This window comes from Lampris incognitus, chromosome 18 (genome assembly GCF_029633865.1).
Source record: "Lampris incognitus isolate fLamInc1 chromosome 18, fLamInc1.hap2, whole genome shotgun sequence".
Lineage (NCBI taxonomy): Eukaryota > Metazoa > Chordata > Actinopteri > Lampriformes > Lampridae > Lampris > Lampris incognitus.
This window is the reverse complement of record NC_079228.1, coordinates 37,794,863-37,809,416: the sequence shown is the minus strand read 5'-3', so window position 1 is coordinate 37,809,416 and position 14,554 is coordinate 37,794,863. Positions and strand designations below refer to the sequence as shown.

The 14,554-nt window shown below is 46.7% G+C and overlaps 1 protein-coding gene across 2 annotated transcripts; it reads right to left on the bottom strand.

The window, feature by feature from the left end:
• Positions 1-2,702: 2,702 nt before the first annotated feature.
• LOC130128572 (major histocompatibility complex class I-related gene protein-like) lies at positions 2,703-13,766 on the bottom strand. 2 transcript variants are annotated; one of them, XM_056298211.1, is made up of 7 exons: positions 13,633-13,766; positions 10,931-11,197; positions 7,529-7,807; positions 4,471-4,788; positions 3,394-3,501; positions 3,019-3,036; positions 2,703-2,782 (listed from the first exon to the last, which is right to left on the bottom strand). In XM_056298211.1, exons 1-5 carry the CDS (start codon positions 13,679-13,681, stop codon positions 3,398-3,400), a joined length of 1,017 nt encoding a protein of 338 aa, XP_056154186.1. In that variant the 5' UTR covers positions 13,682-13,766; the 3' UTR covers positions 2,703-2,782; positions 3,019-3,036; positions 3,394-3,397. The 2 variants fall into 2 exon arrangements, with proteins under 2 accessions (XP_056154186.1, XP_056154185.1); XM_056298210.1 differs by lacking the exon at positions 2,703-2,782 and having other exon boundaries at positions 2,798-3,501.
• Between the last annotated feature and the right edge of the window lie 788 nt (positions 13,767-14,554).

The following is a 14,554-nucleotide window of genomic DNA, read 5'->3' as shown; positions in this document are numbered from 1 at the left end:
TAAAAACACAACAGCATGTCTATGTAGGCCTAAGTATTCTGATTTAAACAACAAACAAATCACAGATTATACTTTTTTTTTACTTTATGTACCAGTTCTGAAAACTTGATAAATAAATATTAATTACTTAAATTATGTGTTGGTATATTTATTTCTTATCAACTTGCAGCAGCTTTGCTAGAGGTCTGCCACAAGTGTTTGCCAGAAGGCACTTTTTGTAAGGGAACGTATTATAATGTTTGTGTTACACATATTTCACAATTATTGTAGGTTGAACCCCCTTAAGGGTCAGATCCTCAACATGCTGCTACTTCCGCTCTCTCCCTCCAGAACTCATAACGCTACTGAAGCTGATGCAGCGTCTTGCTAACCAGCACTAGTCTGGTCTACATTATCACGCCTATGAAAATAATAAATGTATGTTTTCAGTATATCTGTGGTGGTGACAGGACTACATTAATATATAGAGACAGGACAAGTAGTTGTTTTGATAAATATGTTTAATATATTGATGTAACGTAGCTGACTAGCCAAGCATTGTCAGGGCTGCAACTCCCCCCACCACCACTAGGGCTGGGGGAATCTGCCACAGATTAAAACCATTTCCCAGCAAATCATGTCAACATTTCTTGAGCATAACTTGTGCAAATATGGTCACATAGAGAGAAAAAGAACAGAAGCCTTCAACCACGTTATGACAAATCAAGATGACGTCTTACAGGGCATGAAAACTATTCAGCACATTAAACCTGATTCTACACCAATTCAGCAGCAGCCCCTGAACACACATGCTGCACACTATGAGTGGGTCAGAAGAACTAGTACGACCTAAAACAATCTGGAACCTTCAACCACACAACTTGTTTCACAGAGTGTGTGTGTGTGTGTGTGTGTGTGTGTGTGTGTGTGTGTGTGTGTGTGTGTGTGTGTGATTTTCAGATCCCTCTCTTTAAACAAGGCCAAATAAATGAAATTCCCTCCCTTTTAACTCAGCGTTCATTTTCCAAAGACAGATTTTACCACCAGGGAGAAGTCTCCATTCTGCAGAGCTTTAAACAATCATAAAAATAAATAATACATAAATAATTGGAAAAAATTATAAATCTAAAAATATATATATATTTTTTAAATCATGAAAATTTTTAAAAATACAGATCTTTAAATTAAAATAAAACTTTCTGCAGAGATTGTTGACTTTTGTCCTTCAACATGTCATGTGTAACTCCCCACACCACTTAAACCCGTTATGATTAATGAATGATTTTTAACTGACACGTTCCCGAGTTATGCACTGAAGTCTGCTTGATTCCCCAAAGTGTGGACAGACCTGCAAAAAGACAGAACCACAATTAAGACAGGAAATATGTCCACGTGTCAGTCTGAGTTACGGTGCTGATGCTGTTTTTATCTGAGTGAGTAAGAAGCGTGGTGGTATGTGACCACACCACATGTCAGAGCTCCATTCAAAATGAACGAGAGTCAGCAGAAACCCAGCAGAACACCTGGCTGAGCCTGAGTCCTCCTCATCCATGTTGTTCTGGCTGTTGGTAAAGCTCTTCTACCAGCTTGTTCTGTCACATCTGCTGGTCACACACAACCACTTCACCTCCCCTTCACACTCAACACCACCTGCCCTCTTCTTCCTCATTTGGCTGCTATGATGAAGATGGAAAACACCATGCACCCAAAGAAATTCCTACTCCCCCACCCCATCCCTTTTTTCTCCACAACTGTATCCGGCCAATTACCCCACTCTTCTGAGCTGTCCTGGTCTCTGCTCCACCCCCTCCGCTGATCCGGGGAGGGCTGCAGACTACCACATGCCTCCTCCCATACATGTGGAGTCGTCAGCCGCTTCTTTTCACCTGACAGTGAGGAGTTTCACCAGGGGGACGTAGCACGTGGGAGGATCACACTATTACCCCCCAGTTCCCCCTCCTCCCCGAACAGGCACCCCGACCGACAAGAGGAGGCGCTAGTGCAGCGACCAGGACACATAACCACATCCGGCTCCCCACCCGCAGACACGGACGATTGTGGCTGTAGGGATGCCCAACCAAGCAGAGGTAACACGGGGATTTGAACCAGCGATCCCTGTGTTGGTAGGCAGTGGAATAGACCGCTACACTACCCGGATGCCAGATATTTGTGAATTAGCTGTTGTCTTCAATACACCAGCCACAGAAAATATCAAAAAAGAGCATTTGCATTTAACACTTCAGGACTGTAACTTTAAGGGGCTCAGTCCCAAAACACTACATGTTCATTCTTTGAAGACCAACAAACAAAATGTAGAAACTCATTATTATAAATTCATCATTTAAATATTCAAACATATCGATGACTTTTCCAGTAAACACGGGATAATTGTGTCCACCAAGGACATTATTATTGATAAAATACCATCATCTGTTTTAATTGTGTCTTCATTCATTGGATGAGAGCAGGTGTCAGTTTATAATACAAATGTTCATATTTCCTGGACAGACACTTTAAAGCTATCCATGTTCTGGGAAAACCAGCTTGGGTCAAAGGTCAGCTCTGCAGCTCCGAAGAGATTCAGGACGTTCAAAGTCAGTTGAGGACGTGGTGGTCAACAAGCTGTTAACTTTAAGGACCGCCCTTACCAACCAACCATTTTACACACAGCCAGGTGATGGCGCTATAACACAACACAGCACAGCAGGTCACATGTGGTAGATCCATGTACACCAGACTTACTTAGTTCAGTGTGAAGCATCGGGGTTCAGCTGCTGAGAGAGATCAGGGCCGCTGTCAGGAGCTGTGAGGTCAGAAACAGTCCGTTACCAAACTTCTCCTGAAGCGAGCTACTGGACCACAACATGTGAGGAAAAGCCACGATTTGACAACAACTGCAGAATTTGCCCTAGTTTTTGGATTGCCTATTTTCTCCTCAGCTGTAAAAAGTTGAAAGTGTAATAATGACATTTCTGCTTCAGTAAGGTGGTGTGAAAGTTTCACGACCTGGTCATGAAGTAAAAAACAACATCTACTTACAAGGTGGAGGGCGCTTGGCTGAAATGAAGACATAAAACAAATGATTAAGGGCGTCACAGAGGAAGACACCATATATTATACATTATCCCTGTTCTCCCTCCCCCCACTCTGAACCACATCTCCAGATGACCCTTGACCCAAGTGTTAGGTTGGTTATAATGTTGATTTATTTTAAGTTACTATGATCTTGACTGGAGTAAATCAGACAATACCTTCAGAACAATCTCTCTCTCTCTCTGTCTCTGTCTCTCTCTGTCTCTCTCTCTAGATCTCTCAGTGTGACGCTACATGTAAGACTCAGTGAGAGGCTGGATAAGAGAGCCATCTAAACTTCTAGAATATCAGCTTGATGAAAAACAAATCAAACATTTGAACCATTTCATATGATTCCACCGCATCTGTTCTTCTTGTACCAAGCCACGCCAATGGCTGCGATGACGATGACAGCAACAAACACTCGAATGATGATGGGCATGATGGTGGCTGTTGATTAAAAAAATAGAAAAAATACATATGTGTGTGTTTGTGTATACAGAAATATAGATCCTTGAGTCTTCGGCTGCAGTCACAGCAGCATTGGTGCATGTGATATTTCATGGTGAATTTGATTCATATCAATGAATTCATCACAATAAGTGAACTTGGATCTGGGTGCAAGGTGAGTTCGCCTCGATGACTTCACGTCGAGTTCAAATTTGGTGAACTTTGACACGTGAGTTTGCTCCATCGAGCAATAACAGAGCTGCTCTGACTGTTGTGACCTCTGACGGAGCAGCCACTAGAGGCAGTAAAAAGAGGAAGCTCTCATTTAGCAGCGTATAACCATCTAACTTCACACTGCTGTGCTCTGCTAAAAAATAAACTGCTCCGCGACAAAACAGACATCGTGGTTTCCAGTCAGTCATGGAGCAGCAGCAGACAGTGTAAACTAGGGTTCATTAATTTATTTGAGTTTTTGTGTCTATTCCACAAGGCAATTCGAAGGAATTTCCCTCTGCCAAGTTCTGGTGTGACCGCAGCCTAAGGCTCAAATGGATGAAGTGGCTGTAAATTGTTAGTCATGCTCCATTTTTCTTGATTGTTTTGTTGCTGGAGATTTTGAATCACTTAAAGCAATAAAACAATTCCAGCTTTCCCCCCTATGAGCAATGCAGCCATTCATCATTTCCTTCATTAAGACAAAGGTGAATTTGCTCTTACACCAGTAATAGTCCATACCACAGTTTGATTGTAAGAGGCCTGACTTTTAGTGATCTTTTTTTCTACTAATTTGGTGCAAACCAGAGTCTATATGGAGGGCTCACACCTGTCAAACACATCCAACCTTAGCAAGAACATCAAGAGGTCCAGAATGGCTGATGAGTGACAGTCACAGAAGTCAGTCTTTGGCTAGTACCTACTTAGGCCGTTGTGGCTCTGTTCAGTGGCTCCAACAGAAACAAACAAACTAACCAGGATCTTTCCAGTTGGTCTTGATCTGTGATGGGTCCAGTTTGATGATGATGTCGTCCTTCATCCCAGAAAGCTGAACCACACAGTGGTACTTCTGCCACTCCTCAGACTTCATTGATGAAAGGTCAACGAGGAGTTGAATGCTCCTCTGGAAGGTTCCATCGTGGTTGGGGAGGAGCTCACCATGGACCACCTCCTCATGGACCTCCTCTTCCTCTCTCCTCCATAACATCACGATTCTGTCAGGGTAGAAACCTGTAGCATGGCAGGTGACTGGAGAGGAGGGAGACCTCTGGAGCAGAGACACTGAGGGAGGGACTGAAGAGAGAGACAGAGAGACACACAGAGAGAGAGACAGACAGAGAGAGACAGAGAGAGACAGAGAGAGAGAGAGAGACAGAGAGAGACAGAGAGAGACAGAGAGAGAGAGACAGAGAGAGAGAGATTGACAAAACCCCTTACTAAGCACTACAATAGGTATGCAGACAAAAGGACATCAACTACATAAGTGAAAGTGAAAACACAAGCCAACAATACAGCCATGACTTTCCCTTTTACACCAGTTAGAAAGAGAAGAGCAGGTCTTCATCATCTCCCACTGAGCACAATACTTCCTGCCTGCCAATTTAAAGCTGAAAGCCACCAGATTGTCTTCCATTTTGTGGTAGGGATGTAGTAGGGAGCCTTCAGCAGTCCTGTAAGAACATGCACAGGGTCCACACAGTCCACCGCCCGGGCCCGCTTCTTATGGCTCAGGCAGATGGCTAAATTGGCAGCAGCTAATATGAAGTTTATAAGAATCAAGAAGAACTCTTTATCTTCATTGTGCCAAGCACAATGAAACTGCAGGTGTGTCAACCTCAAAATGGTGCATACATAAAAGAGATAAATATAAAATATCAGCAATAAAAAGTACAGCGTCTAAACAATATAAGTGCAAAATATAAGCAGTACAAGGTATAAAATATAATACAGTTAACGATAAAACAAAGCTATGAGGTGCAAAATCATCCATCCATCCATCAGCAAAAATGCAGTAAAGGTGGGGTGGACAGATGTGAAGTGGCTTAAAGTGACATGTGAGTAAATATATGCAAATACTGCACGTGCCCAGTGGGGGCAGCATATCAGTCTCGTGGGACTGAGGAGAGGTCTGAGTTCATTAGTGCCGCAGCTTTTGGAAAGAAGCTGTTTTTCAGTCTCTTTGTGCAAGTGTGGATTGGTCTGAAGCAGCCGTCCGATGGCAGGAGCTGAGACAGATGGTGTCCAGGGTGTGTAATGTCTTTTGTGACGTTCTTCACCCTCCTCACACAGCGAGTGCTGTGAAGATGTTCTAGTGAAGGCAGCTCAGTGCCAACAATGTCCTGTGCTGTTTCCACCACACGCTGGAGCGCTGTTTCATCAGCTTTGCTGCGGCTGCTGCACCAGGCTGTCATGCAGCTTGGTAGGATGCTCTCGACTGAGCATCTGTAAAAGATGACCAGCAGTTTTTGCGGGAGGCTGGCTCTCCTTAGCCTCCTCAGAAAATAACGGAGTTGTTTTCCCTAATCACCACTGGTATCAGATTCATCTTCAGATTCACACTCCATGTCAGTCACATTACCATGGCAACCAGCAGGCTTCATCACCTGCTCCTCTGCCTCTTTGTCCAGTATGACCTGCAGCATCTCAGCCTCCTACACTGAACAACGCTCTGCATCTTTCTCCAACATCCCCATGTTGTCCTCCCTCTGCACCGTGCTGACCACAGCTTCAGCCTCCACCTCCCCTGCTAAACTATATGAAGACACAGAGCCACACGCCCCGGCGGCTCCAACCACAGAGCCACCAGCCTCACTCCGTACAGGAGGAGCAGCCTCGGTCAGCGTCCGCCGCCCCCCTCCCCATCCTCACCCACATCGGCCCGCTGCTCCCCCCCCCGCTGTCCCACACATCAGCTGCAGCGCACCCCGCTGTGTGCTGGCTATGGGGACAAGCAATCCACTCCTCCCACATCTCCACACTCACAACACTTCATCCCCCCGGAGCTAGCATACACCATATAAACCCCCTCCTCATGCTAAACACAGAAGGAGACATCCAGTGTTGGAGTGGGAGAGTCCAAATCCATGAACACGTGTCTCCACAGAGACTGAACCTGGTTCAGTTTGGCGTCCTTACAGCCCAGACTCACCGTCCAGAACCCCCTCACAGACCTCTTGAAGCGCTTCAGTTCTTGTGCCAGCACCTCGCTGGGAATAAAAGGAGGGCCTCTGGACACGGTGACCCGGGTGGAAGGCACCGCCAGCAGGGAAACTAGTGTAAATTCATCACCTACAAACACGCCGTTTTCTATCTGCTAGTTGGGAAAACCTGTTCATTCATAAACACAACCAGCGCTTCATTCATGTGTGAGGCAAATGAGATGTTTCCATGCCCCACCTGTTCTCCTCCCACCAACACCACCTGCTCCACCCTGGTACTGGGCCACGGCACAACCCCCACTGCCTGCCTCCCAGAGAGAGACGGTGTCTCAAAGGATGCCATGCCCGCCAAGAAGCACGGCTCACCGTCCACCAAACACACAACCACCGAACACACACCAAACCACAATAAGAACCACAACCACAAAACAATCACACAACAAACACACACCAAACACAGCAGCAACCAAAAAGAAGACAAATCGAGAAAACGTCACAAGACTCTCAGCCAAACTCCCCAAACTCCCAGCATGCACTCAGAGAGAGAGCGAGAGAGAGAGAGAGAGAGAGAGAGAGAGAGAGAGAGAGAGAGAGAGATCCAGGAATGGGGGGTAAAAGAAAGGGGGGTAGAGAGGTGCACTAAGTCAGAGAGCGATAAAGAATAAAGAACCAACATGCAGGTAAAAAGAAAGCTGGAATGAAGTAAAAATAAAACCTGCTCATTGTAAACAGAGTCACACAGCCATGCTGTTGTGTGTGCAGCGGGTGTGGACACACGAGTCCATGACCACTGTAATGTTGCTGCACATTACAAACAGTAGAGACATATGAACACGGCTGTGTCCATGACAACACATCAGGTCATGTGACTCTACCTGTCCTCTGGAGACTGTTGCTCCCATACTGCAGATACTTCTTCAGCCAGTCAACACACTCATGGGTGTAGTAGTTCTTCAAGTAAGCCAACCTAGCTTTGTCTTGATCCCATCTCAGTTTGGTGATGAGAGCCTGTGGTGTCGGAGCGACCCATGTCTCTGTCTTCAGGTCCAGTACGATGAAGTCTTCTCCATCATAACCATGCTGTTCATATCCATTAATGTCTCCAGTCTCATCGTCCCAATCACAGCCACTCATCCTCTGAACAATGTGGACGCCTGAGAGACGGAGAGACAGAGAGAAATAGAGACAGAGGGTTAAAGCAGAGACACATCCTGACACAGTCAACCTTTAAGGTCCAAACCCTGTTCACCACAGAGACCCAGAGGGACCAGAACACAGTCTCTCCACCTGTCCACTGTTACACCACCTCATACTAGAGTCTCATGTCAGCAAAGAGGAAGGAAAGGTTTACACACACACACAAACGCACGCGCGCACACGCTCACACACACGCGCAAACATACACACACACACACAAATGCACACACATACACACGCACACCTAAACACACGTACAAACAGATACACATGCAGACAGACACACACAAACGCGCACACACACACATACACACACAAACAGATACACGCATGCACACGCACACTCACACACAAACACACACACCATCCATCCATTATCCAAACTGCTTATCCTGCTCCCAGGGGGGCGGGAATGCTGGAGTCATTCCCAGCAGTCATTGGGCGGCAGGTGGGGAGACACCCTGTCCATGTGTGACTTCGAAGGACGGAGCCCTTCTGATCTCCTCCACCTTCTGCAGCAAAAGGGACTGACCGAAAGTATGTCCCAACTCCCCCTCCTCACTTGCCTGGTCTTAACCATCCCTGTGTCCACAGCTTGCGTGGACAGACATTCTCAGCACTGAAAAGACAAAAGGCACACAAGAAGCAGCTGTGGACCGGCTCGTCCGTCAGCCTGGGCTTTAACCTCAGTTGAGAAAGAACTTCTTATGAGTTGAAGTCAAAGGACAAAGTGTGTGAGCCAGCACCTGCACACTTTGTTACAAAGGACGGCAGGACGGACTTTGTGTTCGGGGGACCTTCATTGGGTGAGTACGCAGCTTTTTTCAATAATGGGCTGGTTTCCTCTGCTTTTATTCTACCTCCAAATTATGCAGCTTTTGCTGACGCCTGCTGTTCTAATGAGGCATGTGGTCATTAGTTTTAGTGTGTTTGTAAACCACGGACCAGAGGGGTAGACTAGAAGCTGGATTATAAGGTTTTCCAGAATCCCCTTTGTGTGTGGTGAAGCCGGTTAGGGCAAAGAAACCTTTAATATGCTGAACTTCCATGTGACAGGGCTCTGGACGTTGGTTTCATTGCTATGCTGGATTGTTTCAGCACCACATGTGGTCCTACTGAAGGCCCAGGGTGCAGGGCCACGGTTCACCACTGGGCCGCTCTATACGCCCCGTCTGAAGGAAGGTTTTCATCTGGACAAATATAACAGCAGGAACAGGTCGACCAGCACACACTTTAATGTTACAGCTGGTCAAGACAGGGGGGACAGTCATCCGTCCATCTTTAACACTCTCTCTCCCCCTCTCTCTGTATCTCTCCCCCCCCCCTCTCTCTCCCTGTCTCTCTCTCTCCGTCTCTCTCTCTCTCTCCCTGTCTCTGTTGTGGTCACACCGCCCCGAGCTGCCTCCCCGGCACGTTCAAGCCACTCCCCCAGTTCGGACGTGCCGGAAACATCTGCAGCAGGTGTTTGCCATCTTCCATCAGGCACATCTGCAGCCATCAGGCAGCCCTCTACAAGAAGCCTGCCAGAACGTCTCTCCGTGCTTCGACGTACTGAACCCTGTGGTAAAGCTCTGACCAGCCCTCCAGCGGTCCTTGCCCTCTTGCTATTCCCTTTATTCCCAGTGTCTATATTCGTGTCTCTCTTTTCCCTCCCAGGACTCTCCCTCCACGGCTCCCCGCATCTCCTCGCTCCTTGCCCCCAGCGACCTTCACGTTTTCCCTCCGGACCTCTCCAGCGACCTCCCTCCGTGTCTCTCTACCTGGACCCCTCCTATTCGGACTTGACTTCCTGGATCTCGGACCCGGACTTCCTCGGACAACCCCTCGCTCTACGGATTCGGACTTTGGTAGCCGGGCGCACATCGTCTCAACAACACCCACCTGAGACTCACCTGTCTTTATCACTGTGGCAGTGTTGTTTGTTTTTCTTCCCTGCATTAAATCGCCCTTCCGGTTATCCCGGTGCTTTGTTGTCTGTCTGTCCTGTTGGGTTTCGCTACACTGGCCTCTGGTCTTCATTCGTGAAACCTAACAGTCCCTCTGTCCCTCTGTCGCTCTCTCCGTCTCTCTCTCGTATCCTGAGGCTATTCTATAAACCAGTGTAGTTCGCCTTTAATGGACCCCGGAGTTGCAGAAGAAGAAGTGTCCTTGTGAATGAACGTGAGATCTTGGGACACAGTTTGGAGCAGTTTTGACTCCAGACTGTGTGAGAAACAGGAAAACCTGTGAAACTGTGAGGACACAGTCTGTATTCACACACCGCCGTCCACAAGGAGCTATGTGGTCTGTGTGTAGCACCGCTCTGTGTAACACACAGTGACGTCACAACATGTCAATAAAAACCTGTTGGCTCATGATGTTAAAGAGGACGGGGCAAAACTCAGATAACGGGGCGTTTTCTATCATCCGAGTGAAAAGGTTTTTGGTTTCTCTCTTTCTAAATGGTAGTGGGGAAACGGGGATTCTGGTTTTCTCACTTCAAAACAAAACCCCGTTGGCCGCCAAGTCCACGGGCCCCGCGGGGACCTTAAGAAGGGTGTTTGCTAGGAACTGGGTGTGGATGTGAAGGGCTGAACGTCTGTCCGGGTTTGACTGTAAATGTTGACAACAGACTTTGAAGACGCTGTCCTCACAGCTTTATCTGTGTCCTTTCTTACTGACGGAGCTGCACTGAACACAACACGTCAATAGTCTCTTGAAGCATCGCCACATTGAACCCCTGTATTCTGCCAATAAGCAGTACTGACACAGCCCATGGTCACAGGACAGACGGAGACAAGCTGACAACATGCCAGTGTTTTAAATGAAGACTTGAGATGAAGACTATGGAGGGAAGTCCCGAGTCTTCACTCAGGTCTTTGCTGTTCATTTCTGATGACAGCTGAATGTTCCTCAGGAAAGACTTTGATAAAACCATATTGAGATAAAATCTTTTGTTACTGGACCCAGGAAGAAACCGGAACACCACCCAAAACTCTACACCCTTAATGTGTGTGTGTGTGTGTGTTGGGGAGGAAGATGGAAGCTTTGTCTCTCTGAATAAAAACATTTGACTGGTGAGAAGTGAAACATAAACGTACCTCCAGTTTGGTTGAAGCGCTGCTTCACAGTCTCAATGTTGGTTTTGAAGCCCTGCTGGTATCTCATCATATTTCCAGTCTCCATCTCCCAGTACTGTGGGTCACCTGTTGTGACCTGGTCCATCCAGTCTTGTTTGGGTACTGCTCTCCGAGTGTTGCTGTCATAATGAACAATCTGAAGACCATCAACCATCCCAACAATCACAAACTCTGGGAAGTTTGGCACGTGGGAGGATCCAGTGTCGAAGTACTTCAGGGAGTGGATCACTGTCAGGAAAACACATCATGTGAGGATTTCAGCTGTTGGAATCACATCTTTGTTGTCATCATCACTGATTTTTGTGATGGGTTTTAGTCGTTTGTGTGTCTGTCTATACTTTAAGGTCAAAGTCAGAAGGAAATATTTATCAGTGTAATTCATATAATCACTGTTGTTGTGTTTTATCGAGGACTCTGCCCTTCTTCTCTTTTGAGAGCTTATATTTAGAAAACAAACATCCCTAAATAGGGCCCGGTACTGTCCTCATGTCCTCATCATCCTACTTGTAAATCTGCTGCGATACAAGCACACCGACAGCCGACTAGACAAGTCCTGCGTGCCAGCCGTGTTTTCTGCTGCACTTCTGCTTCACCAGCTAAAAGCGACACACAACTGTGTAACGAGACGAGCACAACCTGTTTAAAAAGGATCACAATAAATACCTGGTTGTACCAGAGGCAATGCCACACAACAACACAACCTTGTGGGATTTTTTCACTGCAGATCAAAATAAATCATCAAATCAATGTGTACCCATGACCCTGTAGTAAAAACCATGTAGTTAATTAATTCAGCAACAGTTAATATAGCCTACGCTTCCAAACCCTGCACCACCGACAGCGCCATCACCTGGTGAAACTCAACATGCACGCACAAAACATGTCAGAACACACGGCTGGCACGCCACACAGACGCAGTCAGCTGGGTTGTGTTTCTCATCTGGTGGAAAGCGTCCTTGGGTTCCTTGAAAGGCGTTACACAAAACTAAGTTGTTGTTGTTGTTGTTGGTTCAGGGAAACACAAGGTTGAGTGTGGCAATGTCAGCAACAGCACCATGTTGTGTATTTAGTGTGTTACAGTCAGACAGTGACGCACATCTGATGAAAACAAAACATGGTAGAAGTGTAAGGGCATCATTAAGTACTCATATCAGTACTCGCTACCCCAATGTAAGTACTTGTACTTGGTCTGAAGAAGTGTTATGGGTGCGTCCCTGTCCCTAAATATTCAACTAGAGACCAAGAAAGAAAGAAAGAAAGAAAGAAAGAAAGAAAGAAAGAAAGAAAGAAAGAAAGAAAACCTTCCCATGAAGTAAACTCCAGGCTTTACTGAACACAGAGGAAGGTATTCAGAGGAAGGTGTGTGGCCTGCAGATTGTGGGTTGTGACACGTTTTAAACATGTTGTGTTGTGTCACTGTTTGTGTTTCGATGGTCGCCATCGGAACAGTTTGGAGTTGGAGAATTTGAGACGACAGTTAAACCATATCACCTGAATATGGAGCTGCCAGGGAGGAGGACAAGAGGAAGGCCAAAGAGGAGGCTTATGGGTGTGGCGACGGAGGACATGCAGGTGGCGGGTGTGACAGAGGAAGATGCAGAGGACAGGAAGACATGGAAACTGGACGATCCGCTGTGGCGCCCCCTAACGGTGCAGCCCAGAGTAGCAGTAGTAGTTAAACTATATCACCGACTTCTTGTGATTATAACAATCCCCTTTTATTTCACAGCCTATCGCCTATAACGTCATTCTCATGAAAAGCCTATATAACGTCATCTGTAGAGAAGACGGGCGTTTGGGTTCAGCTGCCAACAACGTGCCTACAGCGCCCCCATACGGCTGGTATCGGTAAGGTAAAAAGGAAAGTCATGAACTGGCAGAAACACAACGGGGTGGGATAATTGTTACTTGTCCTGTCTCCGTCTTCTGACTACCTTCGCCGGAAGTTACAGGGGAACCGAATTTGTTTCGGATCCAGGGCCGAAGTTCGCTGGCGCTGTCCGTCACTGCCTGGTGCTAGCTAGCTAGCTAAACTCCGGAGTACAACCCCACACGGTTCAATAGTTCACTTCGTCTGAAAATGGCGAGGACACCGTCTTCTCTCTTTGGAAACACATTTAATCCTTCTTCACAGCTGCACAAAACGTTGACATAGGTCCAATATATCACAGTTCTTAGTGATAATATTTCCTGTCACTTGCGCGGAGCTCCCAATACCGTTCGCGCCACACAACAACAACAACAACAACTTCCTCATTCCCCCTCCCTACCAACCAATCAGAGTCCGACCCCAGACCGCGCTCTTAAAGCGGTACACCCTTATTTACCAACATAATGTTAAAACAGTGGCTGGTGTTACTCCACACTGGTATGATCAGTACATGAATCACAAAGACACCGTTACTAAAGCATCTTCATCAACAACCTCCGACTAAAGGAGCATTCGTTCAAGAAGTCTTCAAGAAAGGCAAACATGAATATCGGAAATTAAGGAATAGACCATAAACCATAATAAACTAGAGGAGGACTCAGCATTTATCTTCTCCGAGGATCGAGGCGAATATTACAACTTTAGCCTGTGATAGCAGCCGAGCATGCGCAGTGACTAACTCCGTCTCCACACGAAAACTCGTTTAACGGTCAGAATTTAAGAATATACACACCTGAAGATGCTAAAGGACAAAAGACGAGCAGCAAAATAAACACTTCCATCTTGTTTCTTGTACCAAATGGATTTGTTAAAACCAAATAAAAGCAGCGACGACGGACGCGTCTGTCCTCGACGTTGATCGTCCAAGCGGCCCAATAAGACTACGCACCTTTTCAGCGGGAGGGCGTCACGAACCACCTTTTAACCAATAGAAATTCAGGAAAGGCTGAGAGACTTCCGTTGCTAGGCAGAGTTGAGTTCACCAGGTTACGAATTGAAAGCGAAACTGACTTGCAACGCTGAACAGACGGACAGAGAATCTTTGGGTCATTTCTGACAAAACAACCCCACCGACCTTTCCTCCACATTCACACATCGTTCAGCAATGAACACGAATTGGTAGAAAAGGTGTGGAACACAAAACGGCCCACAACGCACCCACTTTTCAGCCCAGCCAAGCACACGTGTGTCTGCTACCACAGTGTGTGTGTGTGTGTGTGTGTGTGTGTGCGCGCGCGCGTGTGCGTGTGTGCGCGTGTGTGCGTGCGTGTGTGTGTTGCTGTGATGTTTCATTTTTATGTGGTTGGAGCAAAGCTCTCAAGTTTGCCGAATTCTTATGCGTGAGATTCGTTGACGGACGGACGGACGGACAGGGCGGTCACAAACGAAGAATACAACTATTTATTTGTTTGTTTGTTTTATTAACAACAAACGAAGAATACAATTATTATTATTTTTCATTTTTTATTAACATTTACGACACAGACAATAAAAACAGTCCGTACATTCAGAGAAAACTGCACCATAAGCAGAGCACGTACACAGCGCAACCACAACGCGCAGTACCAGCATATGACCGCAAGGTGTCCCTCGTGTTCCGCAACATCTCATCTCGTCTTCAGCCGCTTCTCCGGGATCGGGTCGTGGTGGCAGCC